Here is a 23,912-nt window from a genome sequence, read left to right on the forward strand (position 1 = left end):
ACGCAACAACAAACAAACATTGGGGTAGAAGATCTATGGTTATATCCCGCCCAGTTGAAGTAGAGGATTCGAGTGATGGTGAAGATGGTGCTTCATACGTGTCCCCTTCTTAATATATTTATTGTTTTTTTTATATTATAGATTTAAATTTATTCGTTTTGTTATTTTTCATGATAAAAAACCAATATTTTAATAATTTTTCAAATTTTAAAGATTATATTGATTGTATTAATTGTAATTTCCTTAATATTATCAGTTTTAATATCAGAAGCGTTTCGTCCATTGAAAAATTTAATAATTTTAAATCGTTGTTAACTCAATTTCCAAATCTGCCTGATATAATAGCTATTCAAGAAACATGGCTTAAACGAGATTTTAATCAGATATATGAAATTCCTGGTTTTGCTAAGATTCATTGTTGTAGAGATGATGGGTATGGTGGTACATCAGTTTATGTAAACAAGAATATTGATTATGTTGTTAATATTTGTAAAAGTGAAAATTGTGTTGAACTTATAGCCATTACTTTATGTAACTTTATAGTTGAATCCAAACCTTTGCAAATTGTATCTTATTACCGTTCACAAAAATGTAGTGATGAGTGCTTTATTGAACTACTTGATAATTTGTTAGATAAATTAGCCCAAAATCCAATAATAGTAGTTGGTGATTCGAATATTGACTTTTTCAAAAATCCCTCATATGCTGACTTGTCTTTGATGTATCGAAGTTACGACTGTTATAATGCTCATAATCTGATAACAAGACCGGAAAGTAAAACTTCCATAGATCATATTTTTAGTAATTTGTATGAGAAACTATATATCGATTCTGTTGAGTGTTCTCTTTCAGATCACAATATATTATCTTGTAAAATGAAAAGTAATGTAAGAATTAAAAAATACATTGAAGTATCGAAAACTTATTGTAATTATGATAAGGCTAAAGATCAATTAAGAAATTTATTGCCATGTAATTATTCGTCGTTAAATGTGTCCGTTTTGACAAATTTGTTAATTTCTGAAATTGAATCAGCTATAAATAACTCTACTGTAGTTACAAAGTTTAAAAAACCATTGCATTTTGAATTAACTCCTTGGATAAACAAAAATCTGCAAGAGTTAATCTTATATAAACAGAAGTTGTTAAAAATGAGGCGTAAATTGAAAAATAGAGTTTATGTTGAAGATGTTCTAAAAAGAATAAGTAAAATTATTAAAGTTTCTATAAAAAAATGTAGAAATAATTATTACACTGAACATTTTAATAGAGCTGGAAATGATTTAAGAAAACATTGGCAATTTATAAACAATACCCTTGGTAGATCGAAATGTCAGGATAACAAACTTATTGATGCGCATGGTAGGAATATCTTAAATGATCAAGTTAAAGCCGATTTATTAAATAATTATTTCCTTTCAGTTGTAAGTGAACTTAAACAAAAAATTGAAATAACACCAAGTGATTCTTGTAATTCATTAATGACACTTACTCAAGTAAATTCCCGATTTATTTTAAATGAAATTAATGAAAATGATGTTAGTAATATAGTTTCAATTTTGGATACAAACAAAACTCCAGGCTTTGACAACATTTCTACTAAATTTGTTAAGGAATGTTTATGTGAAATTTTACCTATTTTAGTTAATATTTTCAACAAAATGATAATAACTTCAGAATACCCCGATGCTTTTAAAATTCAAAAAATACTCCCGATTCCAAAAACAGTTAGTGCATCTACTGTAGATAAATATCGACCAATTGCTGTTCTATCAACAATTGATAAAATTTTTGAAAAAATTATATGTAATAACCTGTTAGGTTATTTAGAAGAGAATAAACTTTTATATCGATATCAATTTGGATTTAGAAAAGGAGTTAGTACTCAGGATGCGGTATCAAATGTTGTAAGGTGTATTTGTAAAGGGTTGGATGATGGCAGCAGAGGAGTTGCGGGAATGTTTTTTGATTTCTCTAAGGCATTTGATCTTGTTGATCATAACATAATGCTACAGAAGCTGGAATATTATGGTGTTCAAGCTCGTGAACTGTCTTTGTTCAGAAATTACTTTATTAATAGAAAACAATTTGTGCAAATTAACCATTCCAAAAGTAGTCTTGGCACTGTTGAACATGGTTTGCCACAAGGAAGTGGTCTAGGACCGTTACTTTTTTTGATTTATTTAAATGATTTAAAAAATTTAAATCTTACAGGTCAATTGTTTATGTTTGCTGACGATGTCTGCTTATTTTACCCATTCAACCACGATTTAGTTTTGAAAACAAATATTGAAAGAGACTCAGCTTTAATATTTGAATTTGCTCGTTTAAATCGTTTGCTACTAAATTCCGACAAAACCAAATTAGTTCGTTTTAGAGCCAATTCCACTAGTTCTAACAGTAATTTTTCAGTATGTGTTGATGGAACGTTTGTATGTGAAAGTTACTCAGTTAAATATTTAGGAATAACATTACAAAGTAACTTATCTTGGAATCTTCACATTAATGAGGTGAAAAATAAAATAGCTCCGGCTGTTGGAATTTTATACAAATTTAAAAATAAACTAAATGTAAAAACAAAATTAATGATTTACAATAGTTTAATACATTCACATCTAAATTATTTAGCAAGTGTTTATGCATTCAATAAGAAGAATATTGTGCTAAAATCCTTACAACGTATCCAAAATAAAGCTTTAAAAATTGTTTATAATCTACCCAGAATGTATTCAACAACACAACTTTATAGAGATATTGTTAAAACTGTTTTACCAATTTCTGCTTTACATGAGCACCAGGTTTTAGTGTTTGTTTTCAAAAATATACGGAACACAAATGAATCTACAATAAATTTTTTTCAAAATCAAACTCATTTTAATACAAGAAATGTTTCAAATATTAGAATTCCAAGATGCAGATTGGAAAAAACAAAGCAGCGTATTGATTACGTAGGTGGCAATTTATATAATAACTTACCACCTTCTTTAAAATCAATTGAGAGAATTTCAATATTTAAATCATTAAGTAAAGATTATTTATATAGTTTAATGGAAACGTTTCTATAGGAACTGCAATAAACATCAATACTTTCAATTTGTAATATGAATTTTTAACATACTATTATAAATTATAAACATATTATTTGTACACTTTAAATATATATCTATATACTTTGCCAACTTGCCTCAAAAATGCCTTCTTGGCGCTGAGGCCAACATTTTGAGAATACAAATATTATGTACTTTGTCTAATAAATAAATAAAAAAAAAAAAAAAAAAAAAAAAAAAAAAAACACATTGTTTCCCACTACGAAGACAACTTTATACTCTTAGCAATTTTCTAAATAAATGTATAGAGGAGTATTATTTTCTCTAGTTTTATTTGTTGTTTTATTTTCTCTGCTCTCTTTTTTGTTGAATTTAATTTAATGATAATAATGTCCCTTATATTGTTGTGTCAATGTTAGATTTACTTCTTTTTTCCAAATATTTTTTTTGCATTTCTCTCCAAAAAAGAAACAGCTAAAGGACTAAAAACTAGAACTGTTTTATATTTTTCTTTAGTTTGTTCTTCTGTGAGTATATTGTGATATGCAGTTTTCTATATATTATTCTTTGCGAAAAAATAAACAAAAAGAAAAATTGAAACTGAAATGAACAGAGAATACAATTTTTTCTTTTTCTCGTAATATACATCTGTTCGTAATAGTTTAAGTTTTGATGTTCTTTTCCATTTCGAACACATACACATTAAACTACTAACCGTAGTTGGTGTTTGTATTATGACGTTATAAAAATGGTGGGGTGTCACAGTTTGATAAGGAAGGGGATATAGCATAATAGCCTATACCATAGACTAGACTATAGTCTAGTCTAGACTATAGTCTACACTATGGACTAGACTATAGTCTATACTATAGACTATACTATAGTCTAGTCTATATACTATAGACTAGACTATATACTATAGACTAGACTATAGTCTATACTATAGACTAGAATATAGTCTATACTATAGACTAGACTATAGCCTATACTATAGACTAGAATATAGTCTATACTATAGACTAGACTATAGTCTATACTATAGAATAGACTATAGTCTATACTATAGACTAGACTAGACTATAGTCTATACTATAGACTAGACTATAGTCTATACTATAGACTAGACTATAGTCTATACTAGACTAGACTATAGTCTATAGACTAGACTAGTCTATACTATAGACTAGACTATAGTCTATACTATAGACTAGACTATAGTCTATACTATAGACTAGACTATAGTCTATACTATAGACTAGACTATAGTCTATACTATAGACTAGACTATAGTCTATACTATAGACTAGACTATAGTCTATACTATAGACTAGACTATAGTCTATACTATAGACTAGACTATAGTCTATACTATAGACTAGACTATAGTCTATACTATAGACTAGACTATAGTCTATACTATAGACTAGACTATAGTCTATACTATAGACTAGACTATAGTCTATACTATAGACTAGACTATAGTCTATACTATAGACTAGACTATAGTCTATACTATAGACTAGACTATAGTCTATACTATAGACTAGACTATAGTCTATACTATAGACTAGACTATAGTCTATACTATAGACTAGACTATAGTCTATACTATAGACTAGACTATAGTCTATACTATCGACTAAACTATAGTCTATACTATAGACTAGACTATAGTCTATACTATAGACTAGACTATAGTCTATACTATAGACTAGACTATAGTCTATACTATAGACTAGACTATAGTCTATACTATAGACTAGACTATAGTCTATACTATAGACTAGACTATAGTCTATACTATAGACTAGACTATAGTCTATACTATAGACTAGACTATAGTCTATACTATAGACTAGACTATAGTCTATACTATAGACTAGACTATAGTCCATACTATAGACTAGACTATAGTCTATACTATAGACTAGACTATAATTTATACTATAGACTAGACTATAGTCTGAACTAAAGATATTACTATGGTCTGAAATGTAGACTAGACCATAATCTGGAATAGAGACTTGAATGTTGTCTCAACTATCTGCTAGATTATATTATATACTATAATAAAGAATATATTTTGGACTTTAGAGTAGATTATATCTAACCTATTGAGTATATTATTGTCGAGTCTATAAAATAATAAAAATTGTACTCACGAAAGTATATTATAATGTGTAGAAATTTTAAAATTAGCAAACTGTCACACCCCTATATGTTTTTTCTTTCAAGATAAACTATTTCTCTATATAAGTTTCTACCACTAGTGTTGGTAAAATTAATAGTTTTGTTTGTGTATGTGTGTAAATACAACTATAAAATAAATAGAGTTTATATTGTTTATTTTTATTATATATATATTTTTTTCTTATTCTATTACATGTATATTTTTTTAATTACTTCTTTGGTTATTTTAATTAAATAAAGAAAGAGTGTAAAATGAAAGTGTCAACAAGGCGTATGTGTAATATATTTTTAATTCTGATTTAATATTGTTCAACAACAAAGAAACAAGCAACTTATAAGTTGATACGAATGAAGTAGAGTATAATAACTTGACCATTAGATAAATAGAATTAAATGTGTAACAAAAATTAAGGTCTATTGCTTTTAATAGTTTTGACTTTTACTGACAGATAAGAAGAAGAAATTCAATTAATACTAGGGGGTGGTCATTATCACAGATTACATAAAGTTGAAAAGCATCAAACAAGAAGTAAGAGAAGAAATGTGTTAAGTTAAATGGAATGTTGAGTTTACTTTGAAAAAACTTTTAAAATTTTATACTTTTAACATTTGATATGAAATAGTAGTAATTACTGTTATAAGTTTCCTTTTGTATTTAATTAAATTTTAAGTAATTTTTTTGTTTTTAATTTAAAGTAACTTAATATTTATTGAGTTATTTAATAGCTACACTTTATATAAAATAATATTTATTTACAAAATGTTAATTACCAACATTAACTAGTACTTATTACCAGTAATAAAATATCTTAGTAAATGTTGTTGTTTTTTTTTTTTTTTGTTTTTTTAAAAAACCTTTTTCATGAGTTTAGGTTTTTCTTTCACCTTTAAAGATGTTGAAATATGTGCTGAATAAAGTAATAAAGTAGAAATTTAAAACATTTTATTTTCTAAGTGAAATGTGATGAAGGAGAAGAAAATCATCAGACGTTAACAAATAAACCCATATAAAATGCAGATGTAGTGTAAAAGTCTTAACTGGTTTTTTCTAGTGGCAAAGAAGTATTGAGATAGGGGTCGACTACAAATTTGACTATGAGTAGTCTGGGAGTAGGATGAAAAATAAGTTACTTTAAAATAAGGCCATCTGCATAACTGGTCTGTATGTCTTTGAGTATGAGGTTATATGGTCTGTTTAATTTGAAGTACAGAAACCCATAATTAAAATTTCACTAACTTTATAAGAGTGAAGATGACTAAGAGGCTGTCAACATAATCCTCATTTTCATATCAATTACTTATTTGGTGAATAAAATAATAAAATAAAAAATGCTATTTTCAGGAAATTTTAGCATTCTAACCCATTACTTGGTTTTTGCTGAGTAAGTTTGCCATTCCGTTTGCAACATTGAAAACTATTAATGTGAGATCCAACAAAGTTAATAGAATCTTGATGGTTATGATATTCTGAGCCGACTTAGTTATGCACAGTGGGACAGGTTACAAAATATAAGGAAATAAATTGGACATTTCTAAACTGTCTGGTCGATTGGTCGCCCCCAAATTTGGCAAGCCGCGCACCGCCTACACTAGAGATACTTTTCTATATAACAAACAAATATAAAGACATTTTTCTATATAACAAACGTTTATAAAGAACATTTTCTGCACAATAATTTGTGACTTGAATAACAAGTTACATTTTGCTTCGGCTTGTATCTCTGCTGTAGGATCGTAGATTTATTTTAAGCATAAGATTTTAATAATATCTACACAGAGGGAAAAGGAAATATACACGCCTGGTATCAAATTGACTCCAAAGAGTTTATAATGTTTTAATAACATCCGTTATCAAAGGATATATATACGTACGACAACACTATTTAATGTTGTCAACAATTCGTTGTCGAAATTTAAATTTTATACACATTCGTTGTCTAAATGTTAACAAACGTGGTATGCTCACTATTGGCAACGGATTGTTGTTGTTGTTGCAATGTTGTCAACATCACATGGTGTTGTCGTACGTATGTATATACTTTGACAATGGATGGTATTGAAAAATTATTAACAGTTTGGTGTCAATATGCTAAAAGGCGTGTATATTTCTTTTTCCCTCTGTGTACTGCAACTTACTAGACCATAAAATTTTTAATCTGACCGAGCATTAAATTCACATTTGTCATTATATTGAAATAAAATAATTCAGTCAACCAAAAATCAAAATTATCTACATATTTCACAGTTTCTGTTGGAAAGCCAATTTGTTCTTTCACATTTATAAATTTTAATTAAACATTCCTTTAAACTACTCGAACATGTTGGGATTAAAGATTAAATAAAAATCCCAGCTTTTAAAAACATTTTTCTAAACTTTTTCTTATACTTTCTTTTTGAGAAAAAAACTACATTTAATTGTTTAACAATTAACTTACAACTTTTTTCTTTAACTTACTTAAAAACACTCATATCAACGTTTATTAAAATTCTAAAATATAAGAAAAAAACTTGAGTCTATTTTGAGTCTAACTTGATCTTATAGACCTTGTTTCTGAAACAAAAGAAAGAGGAAAATTTGCAAAACAGCAGGAAAAAGAAAAACTTTTTTTAAAAACTCCTCAAGCTTATGACAGTGTTTGGTATATTATAGGGTATGAATAGTGAAAAATGTTTAAAGTACCATATGTTATGCTACTTGCTCATGATTGTTAAGGTTTTTTTTCTTCAACTCCCAGCCTCTCTTCTACACTACTATACATTTACTACGAGATAATTTTCTAGTAAGTAAAATGCAAAAATTTTCAACAAGATATACGAATGTATATAGTTTTAGTTTCTATATATATATTTTTGTTAGTATATTGTATATTTTTATCAAGATAGTTGCAAATGTACATTTTGTATGGGTATGTAACATATGGGTTAGTTTTAATAGGAGTGGTAAAGAAGCAAAGTAAGCTATCTCTATTTTTTCAAGAACAAGTCTGTTAGTGTCATCTAGTGAACATAATCAAGAGTTATGTTAAATCAAATTAAGGAAAGTAAATTTTATGTGTAAATACCTAATTGGCAGGAAGGATCACAACCTTTATTAGATATTATTACTTTTGTTATGATTTGTATTAAATTTAATTTCAATCAAAACTTCATGTTATTTCCAAGTATAAAAATTCAAGTATTTTTATAGAGATTTCATATTAATTTTTCAATGTATAAAAGTACAGATAGTCAACTTTGCTTCTATTCTATTGTTCATACGAAAGTGTATGCAAATTCAGTTGTAATGAATAAGAAATAAAGAAAAAAAAAACACATATTATTTAGCAAAGACATTTTCTTTTTGACTACTCAACAAGATAACAAAATTGGTTTAAAATAAAACAAAAGCAACAAAAATGAAATGCACAAAATTGAAGTTAATACAAAATATAAAATTTTTTTAAATTTTCTACTTCTAAAAGGTTTGTTTTAAATTAAAGTTGAAAGTGTTAGCAGAAGAGTACTACAATTATAAAGGTATATAGCCAAGAAAATTAAGAGGTAGGTAACCTAAAATAAATAAAAGATCTAAATAGATGAATTGCTAATTTTTTTAAAGAGTAATTTTTTTACCATAAGGCCCAAAGAAAGTCTATTGTTTGAATAGGTTATTCGAGAGCTCATTTCATACAAACTACCAAACTCCGCTAGATCATGTCTAGCTCTTTAAACTTAGAGTTAGACACGTCTGGTACCAAATTGACACCAAAGAGTTTATAATTGTTCAATACCATCCGTTGTTAAAGTATATACATACGTACGACAACACTATGTAATGTTGCAACAATTCGTTGTCTAAATCTACATTTTATACACATCCGTTGTCTAAATGTTAACAAACGTGGTAAGCTCACTATTGACAAACAAATCGTTGCGTATCCGTCTGTATATGTATACTTTGACAACGGATGTTACTGAAAAATTATAAACTTTTTGGTGTCAATTTGGTACCAAGCGTGTATATTACCTTTTCCCTCTGTATACAGAAAACTAATGCTATTGAAAAGAAAAAGAAGATCTGCATCTACTGAAACTTTTTTTGGTTTGGGTTCCCCCGGGGCATGTTACCTTGGTGAAATCTCCATCTTGGTGTTATTGCAATATCCCAGAGAAAACAGGTACTACCAATACCTCTAGTCTGCCGGGACTATAAACTGGTGATGTTCAAATGTAGCCTCAGCCTTTCTTTGGAATGGTTAGATACATATGGGTCAAACCAGAGCTCCATATAATCTGGCACTACAGGTTGCCAGTTGCTCGCTGGCTGGTCAGTTGGTGGTGGTTCCTTCGGGATCCACGAAGTGTCTGTGGTTTAAGCTCAAATTCGCGGGGAGAGAATGTTGGTTTAAGGACTAGTATATCCTTTGCCATAAATGTCTAGATTCTCTTTCCGGTTCTGTTGCAATCTCAACAGATGTCACTGGGTGATGTGACAGAGCAACTTATGCTGGATTCCTGAACCCGTTGAGTATCTCTTACTCTTCGCGTAGTAGGGCGCCAATATAGGTTTCAGGTTGCCTGTCATTCCATGGATCGTTCTTTATGATCTGAGAATGGAACTGATGTAAGTTAGTGAATGATCGGGATAGACTCCGATTGCCCGACAGGAGATTAGTACTGATTTAGTCTGATTTGGTAGATCTTTTGCTTCAGGGAAGTTCTCGGTGCTTTTGCCATCTCAACAGGATGCATATTGTTTCATGCTTCGCGACTAATGGTTGAGGTCCGTTCACTCAACTTGTCGGGGCAATTATTGGGTTCGAATTGGCTTTGGAAATTCTTACATCCTTTGTCACATTATCTGACATACAGAGGGATCCTGATTTATTGGCTGGGTATTTCGGACCACCAAATACGTCTCTAGGTGTTGTTGCCGAATCAACAGAGCCATCTCAGCGGTTTGGTTGCGCGGGCTTTAAGAGGTTAAGGAATGGACTGGAATGAGTCATAAGTTGATGGAGGTTGCATTTTAAATAATGCAATCAAAAGGGTGGTCACCTTCCGGTATACCGGAAGATTGATTTCTCCTATTGACTTTAGACCAGTGATTGCTTTTTCCTTGTCGGCGTTTGCATTGGGATTGATCCCATGCTGCATGCCATTCCGCTACGGGGCAAGAGATTGGATAGCGCGATTACTTCCGCAAAGAGCTTGTACGTGCACAAAAATTACCACCTGAGTACTTCATAGAAGCGTGGTAGACCGTCTCGACCAGTGGATGAAAAAGACAACCGTGAAATAACGCCGTCAAGGCAGGTGTTCACGTTAAGCATTTAGATATATTGTCTGTCCAACAGTCTGATTTTCGAAATGCCTGTCTGTCTGTATATCTGTCTGTTGTTTTGTCTATCCGCATAGAGTCCAAATAAAGTGAAAAATATAAATTTTCCACAAATAAGAAAGCTTTTTACGTCTGTCTGCCGGTCTGTCAATCGATCAGTCGGTATGTTTATATATCTGTATGTGTTTAGCACCATCAAATATTGTGAGAATTGGAAAACTAAATTTCATATAAGTGCTCTATTCATTTAGCAAATTTTATAGAGCTAATTTGGCAATTATTTCAAGCATAATGTTTATTTGAAAATTATTAACAAATTATGTTACAAACCAAATACTAAACTAACTTAGTAGAAAATTTTATGTGTAAATAATATTTAACTCCACGCCACATAAATTTCATTTTACAAACTACATATGTACATACTACACTACAAAAGAAATATGGTAAAATTTTGTAAATTTAGCAAAATAACTATTTTAGAACAATATCTTGCTTTGTTTTTTAATAAAAGGATTAGATAAAAAACACACACACAACTTTTGGCTTTAATAAAATAACTAAAAGATTAAAGAAAAAAATTCATAAAAAAGCTTTAGCTTGTATATGTGTCTCAGTTATTAAAATGCAATCATTATAAAAAAATATGTCAGTATTAGTTTAGTATTTATATATGAATAACTTATGGCTTTATCTAAAAAATGAGAAATAAAAAAAAGAAACTCAAGGACCTGTTTGTAAAAACTCTTATTTTTTCTATAACACTTCGTACAAAAAGTTAAAAAATTATAAATATTTGTTTTTATTTGTTTATATTTTTACTTCGTATTTTGCATATTTAACTAAAGGTATAAACTATATTTTAAATATATGCATACATGTATATGTGTAAGTGCGTAAAAGTATGTATGTATTTTAATGTAAGTGTATTATAAATTTCTGTCTGCATGTGTATGTCCTTGTTTGTTAACAACATCATAAATTTGTTTGTAACAAAATGTTGCCGTTGTTGTGGATGATGTTCCTTCATTCTTTAATTTTTGTTTATTTAAACGTACATAAGGGAGTACTCATTTTTAGAAAAATATTGCAGTCAATGCTTAGGAGAATAGTCCAATCTATAGTCTAGTATATAGTCTAGTCTGTAGTCTAGTCTATAGTCTAGTCTATAGTCTAGTTTGTAGTCTAGTCTATAGTCTAGTCTATAGTCTAGTCTATAGTCTAGTCTATAGTCTAGTCTATAGTCTAGTCTATAGTCTAATCTATAATCTAGTCTATACTCTAGTCTATAGTCTAGTCTATAATCTAGTCTGTAGTCTAGTCTATAGTCTAGTCTATAGTCTAGTCTATAGTCTAGTCAATAGTCTAGTCTATAGTCTAGTCTATAGTCTAGTCTATAGTCTAGTATATAGTCTAGTCTATAATCTAGTCTATAGTCTAGTCTATAGTCTAGTCTATAATCTAGTCTATAGTCTAGTCTATAGTCTATTCTATAATCTAGTCTATACTCTAGTCTATAGTCTAGTCTATAATCTAGTCTATAGTCTAGTCTATAGTCTAGTCTATAGTCTAGTCAATAATCTAGTCTATAATCTAGTCTATAATCTAGTCTATAGTCTAGTCTATAATCTAGTCTATAATCTAGTCTATAGTCTAGTCTATAGTCTATTGTCTATAGTCTAGTCTATAGTCTAGTCTATAGTCTAGTCTATAGTCTAGTCTATAGTCTGGTCTATAGTCTAGTCTATACTCTAGTCTAGAGTCTAGTCTATATGTCTAGTCTATAGTATACTCTATAGTCTATAGACTAGTCTAGTCTATATTCTAGTCTAGAGTCTAGCCTATAGTCTAGTCTATAGTCTAGTATATATAGTATATAGTCTAGTCTATAGTCTAGTATATATAGTATATAGTCTAGTCTATAGTCTAGTCTATAGTCTAATCTATATTCTAGTCTATAGTCTAGTCTATAGTAGTATAGTCTTTAGTCTAGTCTATAGTTTAGTCTATAGTTTAATCTAGTCTATGATCTAGTCTATATTCTAGTCTGTAGTCTAATCTATAGTCTAGTCTATAGTCTAATCTGTGGTCGAGACTATAATTTAGTCTATTGTTTAGTCTATAGTCTAATGTAAATTCAGTAGCCTTGTCTATAATCTGTGGCCTATATTCTAGTCTATAGCCTAATGTATAATCAGTAGTCTAGTCTATAATCTATGGTCTATATTCTACAAGTTAAAAAACTCTTGTAATGTCTATCCGATAATAGTTGAAATGTGAAAAGCTTACACAAAATCGAAAATGTCTCCCTTAATGTACAATTGTATGTATGTATATGCTTTACATGTCTTCTTGTCTCAGCGTATAGTCACATATGTAGACATTTAAAATATATTTATTTTTATTTTTTATGTTTTTTAAAGTTTATTTTTTATTTTGTTTTTGTGTTCATTCTTTATTTTTTGCTGTTTTATTTTCTTTTACATAAAAAAGTTTGTCTGTTGATAAGTGGTGGGTGTAAGTTGGCTTAGGATTATAATTTCTGATTTTTTTTTTTCAATTTAGGGTGTCCAGTTTGTTTATTTGACTACAGGACAGACAAATTATTGAAGTTAATATCATAAGACTAACGTATTTTACAATTGGCTGTAGTACAGTGATGAAGTTAATCATAGGAATACCTAAAAAGTAATTCCGAGGCTTACAAGAGAAATTAAAGCTTTTTTTAAAAAGTTTACTTTGGAAACCCTTTTGAAAATATACCACGCAGAAAAAAAAAAAAACAAACCAAACAAAACTCTCTCACAATAAAAGAATAAAAACATTCAAAACAAGAAGGAATGTATAATAGGCTATGGTTTATCATAGAATACCCTTCACTAGTTATGATCATCATAGTTTCGAAAACTGTCCTAATGTAGAGGCTTATGTAAATTACGATCTGATTTTGGGTTAATTATTAAGGACTTATGTATGTTTAATATGTTTGAAGACTTAAATAAGTTTAGTAAAGATTTATTAAGAATTAGGTCACTAAATTCAGAGTTTTTTGTGGTATTTGGTATAATTGAGATATTTATATAAGAGGTTGCAACTGCGTTTATTTTAAGCACTATTTCCAAAATTAGTTTCCTACAATAGGCAAAGAGACTTATATCGTTAAATCTATTCAGAATTTTTTCAAAACCGATTGATAAACATACTTTAGTGGGTTTGACAATTTCTCCACAAACCAATGTTTCTAACCCAATGTAGTGGTATAGGCTATGAAAGAAAAGTCTTGAACTATGCTTGTACATGCCAGAAAGAACAAAAAGAGTTTTCTCTTGAATAAAAAAAAAAAAAATTTTACAGACACAATGGCAGTTATAATTTAAAATTCTTTTTAACTTTTAAATAAATAGAAAAAGCTCTTTTTAAAGACTTTTAAATTCTAAAATAAGATTTTAATTTAAATTTCTCTCATTTTATGTGTGAATAACAAACAAGAATTCTTTTTAAAGTCTTTAAGTAGAAAACTAATTGGGAATAAAAGTGATGAAAAAAAGTGATGAAAAAAAGTATGAAAAAAGAGTAAATAAAAAACTGTAAAGATGTGATAAACCGACAGTTTATAATGAAAGAAATAAAGGGCGTTATGATGGAAAAAACGGATAAGTATACATATACATACGTCTGTGAAATTTTTTGGAGCTTAAATTTTACATAATTAAATTGAATGTGAAATAACATATTGAGGTTAATGGTGAAAAAAATATTTATTTTAATAAAACACAATTAACACATAATTTTTTTGTGAAACTTGTTTTGTTAAGATTGACTTTTTAGTGACATATATGACAAGCTATTGATGCTAAAAATATAAGATTCTGCATATTCAAATATCACACTCTCACTTGTTGAGTTTGTAAAAATATTGAAAAATCTCTATAGGCCAAAGAAAAGTACATTCAAAAACAATAAAATATTATTAAAACAAAACATTTATTTATTATTTAAAATTTCCTATTTTACTCTTATAGTAAAACTATTTACAAAGTATGATTAATATTTAATTATTTGGCTTTTAGCAAACACTAAATCTCACATACGCATTGTGCACAATAATAATTTTACATTTGTGTATTAAGGCCAAATCCTTTTGAAATATATTCTCTTTTTCCAACTTAAGTTCTTACATTTACATTATATTTACACAATAAATATAAATTTTCTTAATGCCTTTGCAAAGCAAAATCTTATCTGCAATGCAGACGTCAAACTTCTTATTTCTACTGTAAATTTGCATATTTTATGTGCATATCGGTTAAAGTCTAATGATTTTGACTTCTTTGAATGGTAAATTTACAATGAATGAATGTTTAAAATACTTATTACGTTTTGCCTTTAAAATAAACACTCAATTGTTATACGTTTTTATCACATTATTTTCAATTCATTTAATATGTAAACATATTTAACACATTAATAATCATTACGAAACTGTCAATATGTTTGTTAAACATATGAAAATCAATAAAAAATGTATATTCATAATAAATGATTATGAATAAATAGCAAAGTAATTAAATTAAAATTGTATCTTTTATTTTAATAAATAATCACATTCATTTACATAAAGTATTTCAGCATTTCAGGAGAATTGTAAAATAAATATATTGATTTTATTTTTAATATTTTATTTTTAAAATTAAAAATAACTTGGCTATATATAGATTGACAAACGAAAGCCAAATTAATTCATTCATTACACTTATTTAGTTTTTTCCCATTAAAAATTTTCAACTTTAATCATTAAACACTATTAAGCATAAACATTATTGTGAAAATTAATTCCCTTTCATAAACATTTAATTGCTACATTTTACTCCCTTTCCATTTTTGTATTCACTAAATTTCTTCCATTATCTTAAGTAACACTTTCAATTTCATTGTATCCACAATTATTTATACTTATATTACACGCCCTTTGAATCACAACTTCAATCATTTGTATAACAAATATATTTACAAAAACACCCACAAAAATATATGTATGTATATTTTTAATTACAGTTTGAAATATTGTTTTAATCCCTTCCCACCGAAATTTGCAGCGAAAAGTTAAAGGGTGTGTATTAGTAGAAAGCTTAAGCATTAAAATTGTTATAATTTTAGTTGAAGAACTCTAGAATGTATACATTGTAGTTTATGTGATATATGAGTATAAACATAATTGTCACAAATCCTTTTGTCATATATAATAATGATAAATGACTTGAAAACACAACGGTAACATAGCTAAAATTGTTATGACATAAACACTTATAAAGACAAACACATACATACATATATGCCGGATCAATAGGGTGTTACAATAAAATATGATCTGAGAAATGAAAGAACTTACTCTGCACTTGACTATATTATGGACGATATACTTCACTGCAATTTAGACTATGACAATCTATGTGAATTACAGCTTTGACAATAGTCAGAACTATCGACAAGACTCTAGTCTAAAGTCTCGTCTTGACCATAGCAATGTCAATAGTTAATAAATTTTGCCTTAAATATGAACTTGACTATAGTCTGAACTACAAACTGTATCATAACATTGATTATTTACTGAACTATAGCCTTCACTGTAGTGTGGACTACTATATCCTTCACTATTGTCTAGACTATAGCCTTCACTGCAGTCTTGACTAAAGCCTCCGCTGTAGTATCCACTATAGTCTGGACTATACCCCTCACTATAGTCTGGAATATAGTCCTCATTATAGTCTGGACTATAGCATTCACTGTATTCTGGACTATAGCATTCACTATAGTCTGGACTATAGCATTCACTACAGTCTGGGCTATAGCATTTACTATAGCCTAGACTATAGCATTCACTATATCCTAGACTATAGCATTCACTATAGCCTGGACTATAGCACTCACTATAGTCTGGACTATAGCATTCACTATAGTCTGGACTATGGCATTCACTATAGCCTGGACTATAGCATTCACTGTAGTCTGGACTATAGCATTCACTATAGTCTGGACTATAGCATTCACTATAGTCTGGACTATAGCATTCACTATAGTCTGGACTATAGCATTCACTATAGCCTGGACTATAGCATTCACTATAGACTGCACTATAGCATTCACTATAGACTGGACTATAGCATTCACCATATTCTAAACTATAGCATTCACTACAGTCTGGACTGTAGCATTCACTATAGGCCGGACTTTAGGGTCATGAACTATTAATATGACCCTACTTTAAAGTTTCATCTTGACTATAGCAATGCCAATAGTCTATAAATTTAGCCTTTAATAACAACTCGACTATAGTCTGAACTATAGCCTGTATCACAATATTGATTATTTACTGAACTATAGCCTTCACTGTTGTCTAGACTATAGCCTTCACTGTAGTCTAGAATAAAGCCTCCACTATAGCATCCACTACAGTCCCCTGTAGCCCTCACTTTAGCCTGGACTATAGCATTAACTATAGTCTGGACTCTAGCATTCAATACAGTCTGGACCATAGTATTCACTTTAGACTGGACAATAGCCATCACTAGTCTCGGCTATAGCCTTTACTATAGTCTGGACTGTAGCCTTTACTTTATTCTGAACTATAGCCTTCAATATAGTCTGGACTAGAGCATTCACTCTAGTCTAGACTATAGCCAGGGCTATAGACGATAGTCTGGATTATGTACATCGCTAGATTTTGGTCTATGGCCATTTATCCGAATAATAGCCTTGAGTATGGTATAACCTTGACACTGGTAAAATGTATCGCCTTGACTAAAGCTAAGACAATATTCCAGACTTTAACCTTAACTATGGTTTGTACTGCAGCCTGGATTATAGCATTGATTAAAGTCTAGACTATAGCTTTCACTACTGCTTAAACTACAGTATAGACTATATAATTCACTACATTCGCTATTGTCTAGGATATAGATTTAACCATAGTCTAGACTACAGCTTTGACTATAGTCTGAACAAAAGGTTTGGCTATAACCTTCACTGTAGTCTACCCTGTAGTCTGGACTATAGTCTTAACTTTAGTCTGAACTTTTGCCCTGTCTTTAGTCTGGACTATAGCTTTTTTTATAGCTTTAGCTGTAGTCCCGAATACATCCTTGGCTTTGGTCTGAACGATAGCATTGACTATAATCTGCACTACAGCCTTGAATATAGTTTGGATTTAGCCTGGAATATTTTCTGATCTATGATAAGTGTGACTTAATTAACCATAGTCATGTTTCATTAAAAACCTTGAAATACAACAATTCTTGTTTTATTCAAAAGCAATTTGAAGCATCCTAATATTCATATATGTTTCTACTCACAGACAGACAACCATACTTATATATGAAAACATAGACAAATAATAGATGCAGACAGACAGACGAACAAAAAGTGTGTGGACAGACATGCATTTAGCGGGCTACCAATTGTATATGACGCCCTTTTTTCTATGCACAAACATTCACTAAAAATAAAGAATTACTAAAACATTTATTTAAAGTTAACAGATATAGTGTAAAAATTGTCTTTTTTGCTGTTGCTCAGTATTAAAATATCAGTAATATAAGTGGATGTAATTTTAAATTTTTATAAAAAATATTTATACCTATTATTTTTAAAAAGTAGATTTTTGTGTAATTTTTCATGTAATGTTGTTTTTTTTTATTTCTTAAATTAACAATTTTAATTGTTATTGTAAAATATTGTTGACAAATTTTAAGATAATTTTCAAAATAAATTTTTTTTCTACATAATAATTATATTCCTTTAAATAACTGCTTTAAAATGGTAATAAACTATTTTACTTCATTCCTATATGTAGGGAAAATTTAAAATATTCTGTTATATGTAATACATATAGAAACATATAAAATATTACTAACAACTATATTTATGCATAAACATGCATTTCTATAAAAAAAATATGTATTTGCAAATGTTTGTGTGTGCGAAACAATTTACTTACATACATATGTATGTATGTGTGTATACACTTTAATAGTATATGAGTAAATAATGCGTATACATACATACATATGTATAACATATGATACATAAATGTCGGTATATAAATATGTAGAAATATTTGTTATAAATAACTTTATGAAGCCAATTTGCATAAACATAAATTTTAATGCTTTCACTTCTTTCTTCATATTATTAAAACCATGCCCCTATAAGTAGATAAGTATTACGAGCTGGTGTTGATGTAAGTCCATCTTAAGGCTTAGTATAAGTCTTTGATACAATACAACATGTCCATTTGTCCGTTTGTTTTTTTCGTTGTTGCTGCTGCAACAGCCTTAATTTGGAGGTTTAGCATCGATGTCCGAGCCTAAAAATGTATAGGAAAGAAGTGAAGTAGGATTTGCTGAGCAGTTGAAAAGCTTGATCATAAGCTGGATATTAGACATTGCTCCATCTCGATCTCAGTTGTGCCAAAACTACTCTAGTTTTTCGGAGTAGGTACTATATTCATGTGGTATCGTGCTATCGCAAAGCGAACACATATCCACATATGTCTTCCTCGTATTTTCGAAGGTCCAACCTGACATACCTAACTGTGTTATGTTAAAATATGGATGACTTTTTCGGTGACTTCCTGAAAGGAACTATTTTATATCTTTATTTCTTAATATAGGTGGTGTTTTCAGATAATTTGCCAGTTACAGTTCATAGGGCAGCATTTTCACAGCTATTAATGTTTTTCCACTTCATATTACTAAGCGAAGGGGCCCATGCTGTTACAGTTTATAGGGCAGAATTTTTACAGCTATTAATGTTTTTCCACTTCATATTACTAAGCGCAGGGGGCCATACCGGAGCAGCTTAACTTACTACTACTTTATCCATAATCCAAGTGCTTCCAACTAACGTTTTGAAGACCATTAGTCTAATTAGCAATTCTTACGAGATTGTATTGGTATGAGCAGAGGAAGGAAATATACTATGAACTGTGAACTGCAAAAATGTTGGGTGGAAAACAGTCGGAATTACCACAGAAGAAGACTACAAGAGTTAAATTGATTTCCTTTCTCCAGTTGGTGAGGAGGGTTGCTAACAACTTCGCTGATAATAGTCAAAAATTTCGCCCAGTAAAGATCTGATGCATTAGCTGTGCGAGGAATTTATAGAGGAAAAAGTTAAAAAACTGCAGCTATGGAATCCACTTTGGAGTACATCTTGTGTAACTTTAAGGGGTTAAGAGTGTTTGAGTCCAAACTTGTGGATTACATCGAAAGACTTCGACAGGTTATGCGCCACTAAGACCGTCTTTTTACATAGCCCTGTTAAATCTGAATGGCAATGGCGTTTAGTGCTGTGAAAATGATTTACAATTTCCCTGAAATCATGCTGGTGTTGAGCTGAGAATAAACCGTGGTAAGAAATTTCAAAAAGCTAGATTTAAAACCACTATGTTCATAAGTAGGGCCACCATCCAAAACAGTTTTTAATTTATGACATATTGTTTAATGTTGGGTATAGAAGATTCGGCATAGCCGAATATTACACTCTTCCTTTTTTTCGATATGTGGATTGAAAAAATATCTTTATGTATATGTATTTATGTGTGTGTGTATGTGACTACATACAAACGTCACTTGTATATGTAGTAGTAATCATATGTATGTGTAAATTCTTTTCTTTTTCAACTTACTTTTTTAGTGTAGCCGCTAATGCTAAATCAGGACGAACATCAAAACGACTTTGCATATAGAAACGCAATAAATTATCACGTTCATTTTCACGTAATCCTTCCTCCAAAGCTAAAGCACCCAACGAATGATACGATTCAGATTCAGTGATACCAAATAATAAATCATAACTGCAAAGGAATGAAAAAGATGAAAAAAAAAAAAAAACATTACAGTAGAAAATGAAAAATATGGTTTTAACAAATGACTTTCAAATGTATGGATTTATTCCAGAGGGTGATTATATCGAAATTGCTAGCAGAAGAACAAACACACAAACAACAAACATATTGAAGGCAAATTATTGAGTTCAATGAGATCAAGTAGTTAAGTAAATTATTTATACAATAGTTCAAAGCTGCTAAAGCTTAATTTTAATCTTATTCTATAGATGTCTGTTGAGATTCTAATAGAAAATTGTATTCTGCTAAATCTTCTGTTAATTTAGGTGTGAATTTACTATTAATTTCCCCTTTAAGTCCTAAGAATTTGATATGAGTTAAATGGTTTAGGTAATACTTATGGTTTCATAAATCTCTTACAAACGCCTGATAATTTAGTTTTCATTAGTTACAATAAATAACAATTGTTCAGTAAATTCCATCACAATATAACAGGGGATTATTTTCTCTTTAACATCCAAAATAATTACCTTTTTCTTGTTACCTGCAAACTTAACTGAATAGCACTCATGCATAATATTTAATTAATTTAAATTTATAAAGATTTGTTTTACATTTCTTAAGTTGTTCTCTATGCTGCTGTTTAAACACGTAAAATTTTCTTGGGAATTGTTGCATAAGAAAAAACTGTTAAAACTTTCACTTTATTTTATTTATTTTGTTTTTGTTACACCATATATTTGTTAAATTTGTTCTTGTTTTTAAATAAATAAAAGCTGGTATAAAACATTATTTCTTTTTTTTTAATTTTTAATTATAACTTGTATTATACATTTATTCTTTTTTTTCTTCATTCCTTCTGTTATTGCAATTTACTTAGGAATCTTAAGGCATCAAGATTTTCGATTCGTTAAGTTTGTTTTGTTACAGTGTTTGTTACTTTTTGTGGAAGGAATTGTTAAATCGAGGTAAAGGTTGGTAATGTTTTCATAAAGACCAATTTAAAACAATATTTTCCATAAAAACAATTTTCATTAAAAATCAAACTTTTCATTAAAAATAAAATTTTCCATTAAAATTTAAACTTGTAACTAAAAAAACAAAATTTCAATTAAAATAAAATTTTTCATTATAAATAAAATTTTTCATTAAAAAAAAAATATTTTATTAAAAATAAAATTTTTCATTAAAAATCTAATTTTTCATTATTTTTCATTAAAATTTAATTTTTTTGTAAAAATTTAATTTTTTTGTAAAAATCGAATTTTTCATCAAAAATTTAATATCTGAATTTTTTAAATCAATCCTTAAATATAAAATTTCTTTTTCTCCTGCTGGTATAGTGTACATCTACTTTATGTTCGTCTCACTTAAACATTTGCTCTTACATTTCTAATGCTTAGAAAGTGACAGGTTGCTGGTATAATTGCAAATTCTTTTTGATTTAAAGGATATATGGGTGATTGCATACAATATTTATTAGATTATTTAACCAATTAAGAGATTTAAGTAAGATCTCGTCCTTGAGCTAGCTATAGTATCTACCGTAAAGTCGCCTATAATATGTGTTTAAGCTGGTTGTAGACCAGTCAATGAACTCGTCTGAGGTCTCGTCGTTATCTCATTAACAAACTTGTATATAGTTTCATATATAATTTCTTCTATAGATTAGTCTGTAAGATTGAAAGCTCCATAACGTCTCCTTTATAGTCCCGCCTTTTGACTTTCTTACACTCCTGTCTATAAATTTGTCTACTTATACTTACGCCTTTTGACTCGACTGTCGACTCCTTTAAAGACTGGTCTATATAGATGTATATAAATTCGTCTGTAGTCTCGCTTATAGACTTTTCCATTTGTCTCAAAAAAAAGGCCGGAAGACTCGGATATAGCCTCTTTTATAGACTTGTTTGTAGATTTAGCTATATTCTCGTTTTTAGACTTATCTTGTTTAGCTTTTAAACTTGTCTGTACAGACTGATCTATTGTCTTGTCATAAGTCTAAAAAAGGCATATAGACTTTTATATAGACTCGTTAAAAGTCTCGTCTGTAGACTCGTTGACTCGGCTATAGCTTCTTTTATAAACTTTTCTTTACAGTCTTGCCTAAAGACGCGTCTGTAGTCTTGCCTACAGACTCGTCTATAGTCTTGCCTACAGACTCGTCTTTAGTTTTGCCTACATACTAGTCTTCAGTCCTGCCTACAGACTCGTCTATAGTCTTTCTACATTGTAGTGCCTCTATAGGCGTAACTGTGGACTTAACTACATACGAGGCAACATATAAGTGGCCTACAGACTCGCCTACAGTCTTGCCTACAGATTCGTCTTTAGTCTTGCCTACAGACTCGTATATAGTCTTGCTACAGGCTCATCTGCAGTCTTGCTACAGACTAATCTATAGTCTTGCCTACAGACTCGTCTATAGCCTTGCGAAGAGGCTTTTTAATGGTCTCATCTATAGTTTGGCATAACGACTTGTCTATGCACGAGTCTATACATATACATATGAGACAACATATAAGTGGCCTACAGACTCGTCTGTGGTCTTGCCTACAGACTCGTCTATAGTCTTGCCTACAGACTCGTCTATAGTCTTGCCTACAGACTCGTCTATAGTCTTGCATATAGACTCGTCTATAGTCTTTCCGACAGACTAGTCTATAATCTTGCACAAAGTCTTGTCTATAGTCTTGCGAGTAGGCTTATTAATGGTCTCATATATAGTCTGGCATAACGACTTGTCTGTGCACGAGTCTATACATAGTTGTGCCTCTATAGGCGAAACTGTGGACTTAACTACATACGTGACAACATATAAAGTGCTCTTTAACACCAAAGTGAAAATATTTATTGAGGGTTGATAAAATTTATCATGGAAACATCTACACAAATAACGTATTTAATTACAGTACGATGTTACATGTACATGAGCTAAAAAGTAAAAACAACAAGTGATGGGAATAATGTGCTTTTTTGTTTATACTTCATTAATTTAATTGACGTTTTTGTAAATTTCTTACTCTTTGGCAACAATGAGAAATCAAAGTTTTTTTTTCTCATTGAAAGTAAAGTGAATTTCTAAGGAAAAAGAGATTACTTTTTAGACTATTTATAAGAAAAACAAAATAACTTTGAATAGAAATTGCATTTTAAATGTCGAAAGAAACGGTAATTATAAAGAAATTTTCTTTAGGTTTAACAAATAGAATACTTTAACAAACAATGGATGATTGCATAATGAATGTATTAAATTAAACCCTAAAGAACAGAATACAATAGTATGAGTCTTTAACAAAAATTTAAAAGCTTGTTAATGCTTTATAAAAAGTTTTATTATGTAGGTTTGTAATGTACTGTAAAGGATATATCTTATACTTTAAATGCTAGCAAAAAACAAGTGAAAATATAAACCTGCAGACATTAAAAAATATATTTTTTAAAAGTACTGGCATTTTCAAACAAAATTCTATAGTTTCCTAATGCAATAAGGAAATATTTGGAATAGTTT

General features: G+C 29.4%; 1 protein-coding gene across 3 annotated transcripts in view; it reads right to left on the reverse strand.

Annotated features, from left to right (window-relative positions):
- Positions 1-23,912, reverse strand: part of LOC119609953 (neuroligin-3-like) — a 100,949-nt gene that overhangs the window by 23,609 nt on the left and 53,428 nt on the right. For 2 of the 3 annotated variants that reach the window (XM_037965003.1, XM_037965004.1), the window contains exon 6: positions 20,243-20,410. The exons of the other annotated variant lie outside the window; for it this stretch is intronic. In XM_037965003.1, coding sequence (XP_037820931.1) covers positions 20,243-20,410 — 168 coding nt within the window. The remainder of the gene's footprint in view (positions 1-20,242; positions 20,411-23,912) is intronic. 3 annotated transcript variants of the gene reach the window in all.

Source organism: Lucilia sericata, unplaced genomic scaffold, assembly GCF_015586225.1.
Source record: "Lucilia sericata isolate MDLA Ls3-8-SP2 unplaced genomic scaffold, ASM1558622v1 Contig001094F_arrow, whole genome shotgun sequence".
Lineage (NCBI taxonomy): Eukaryota > Metazoa > Arthropoda > Insecta > Diptera > Calliphoridae > Lucilia > Lucilia sericata.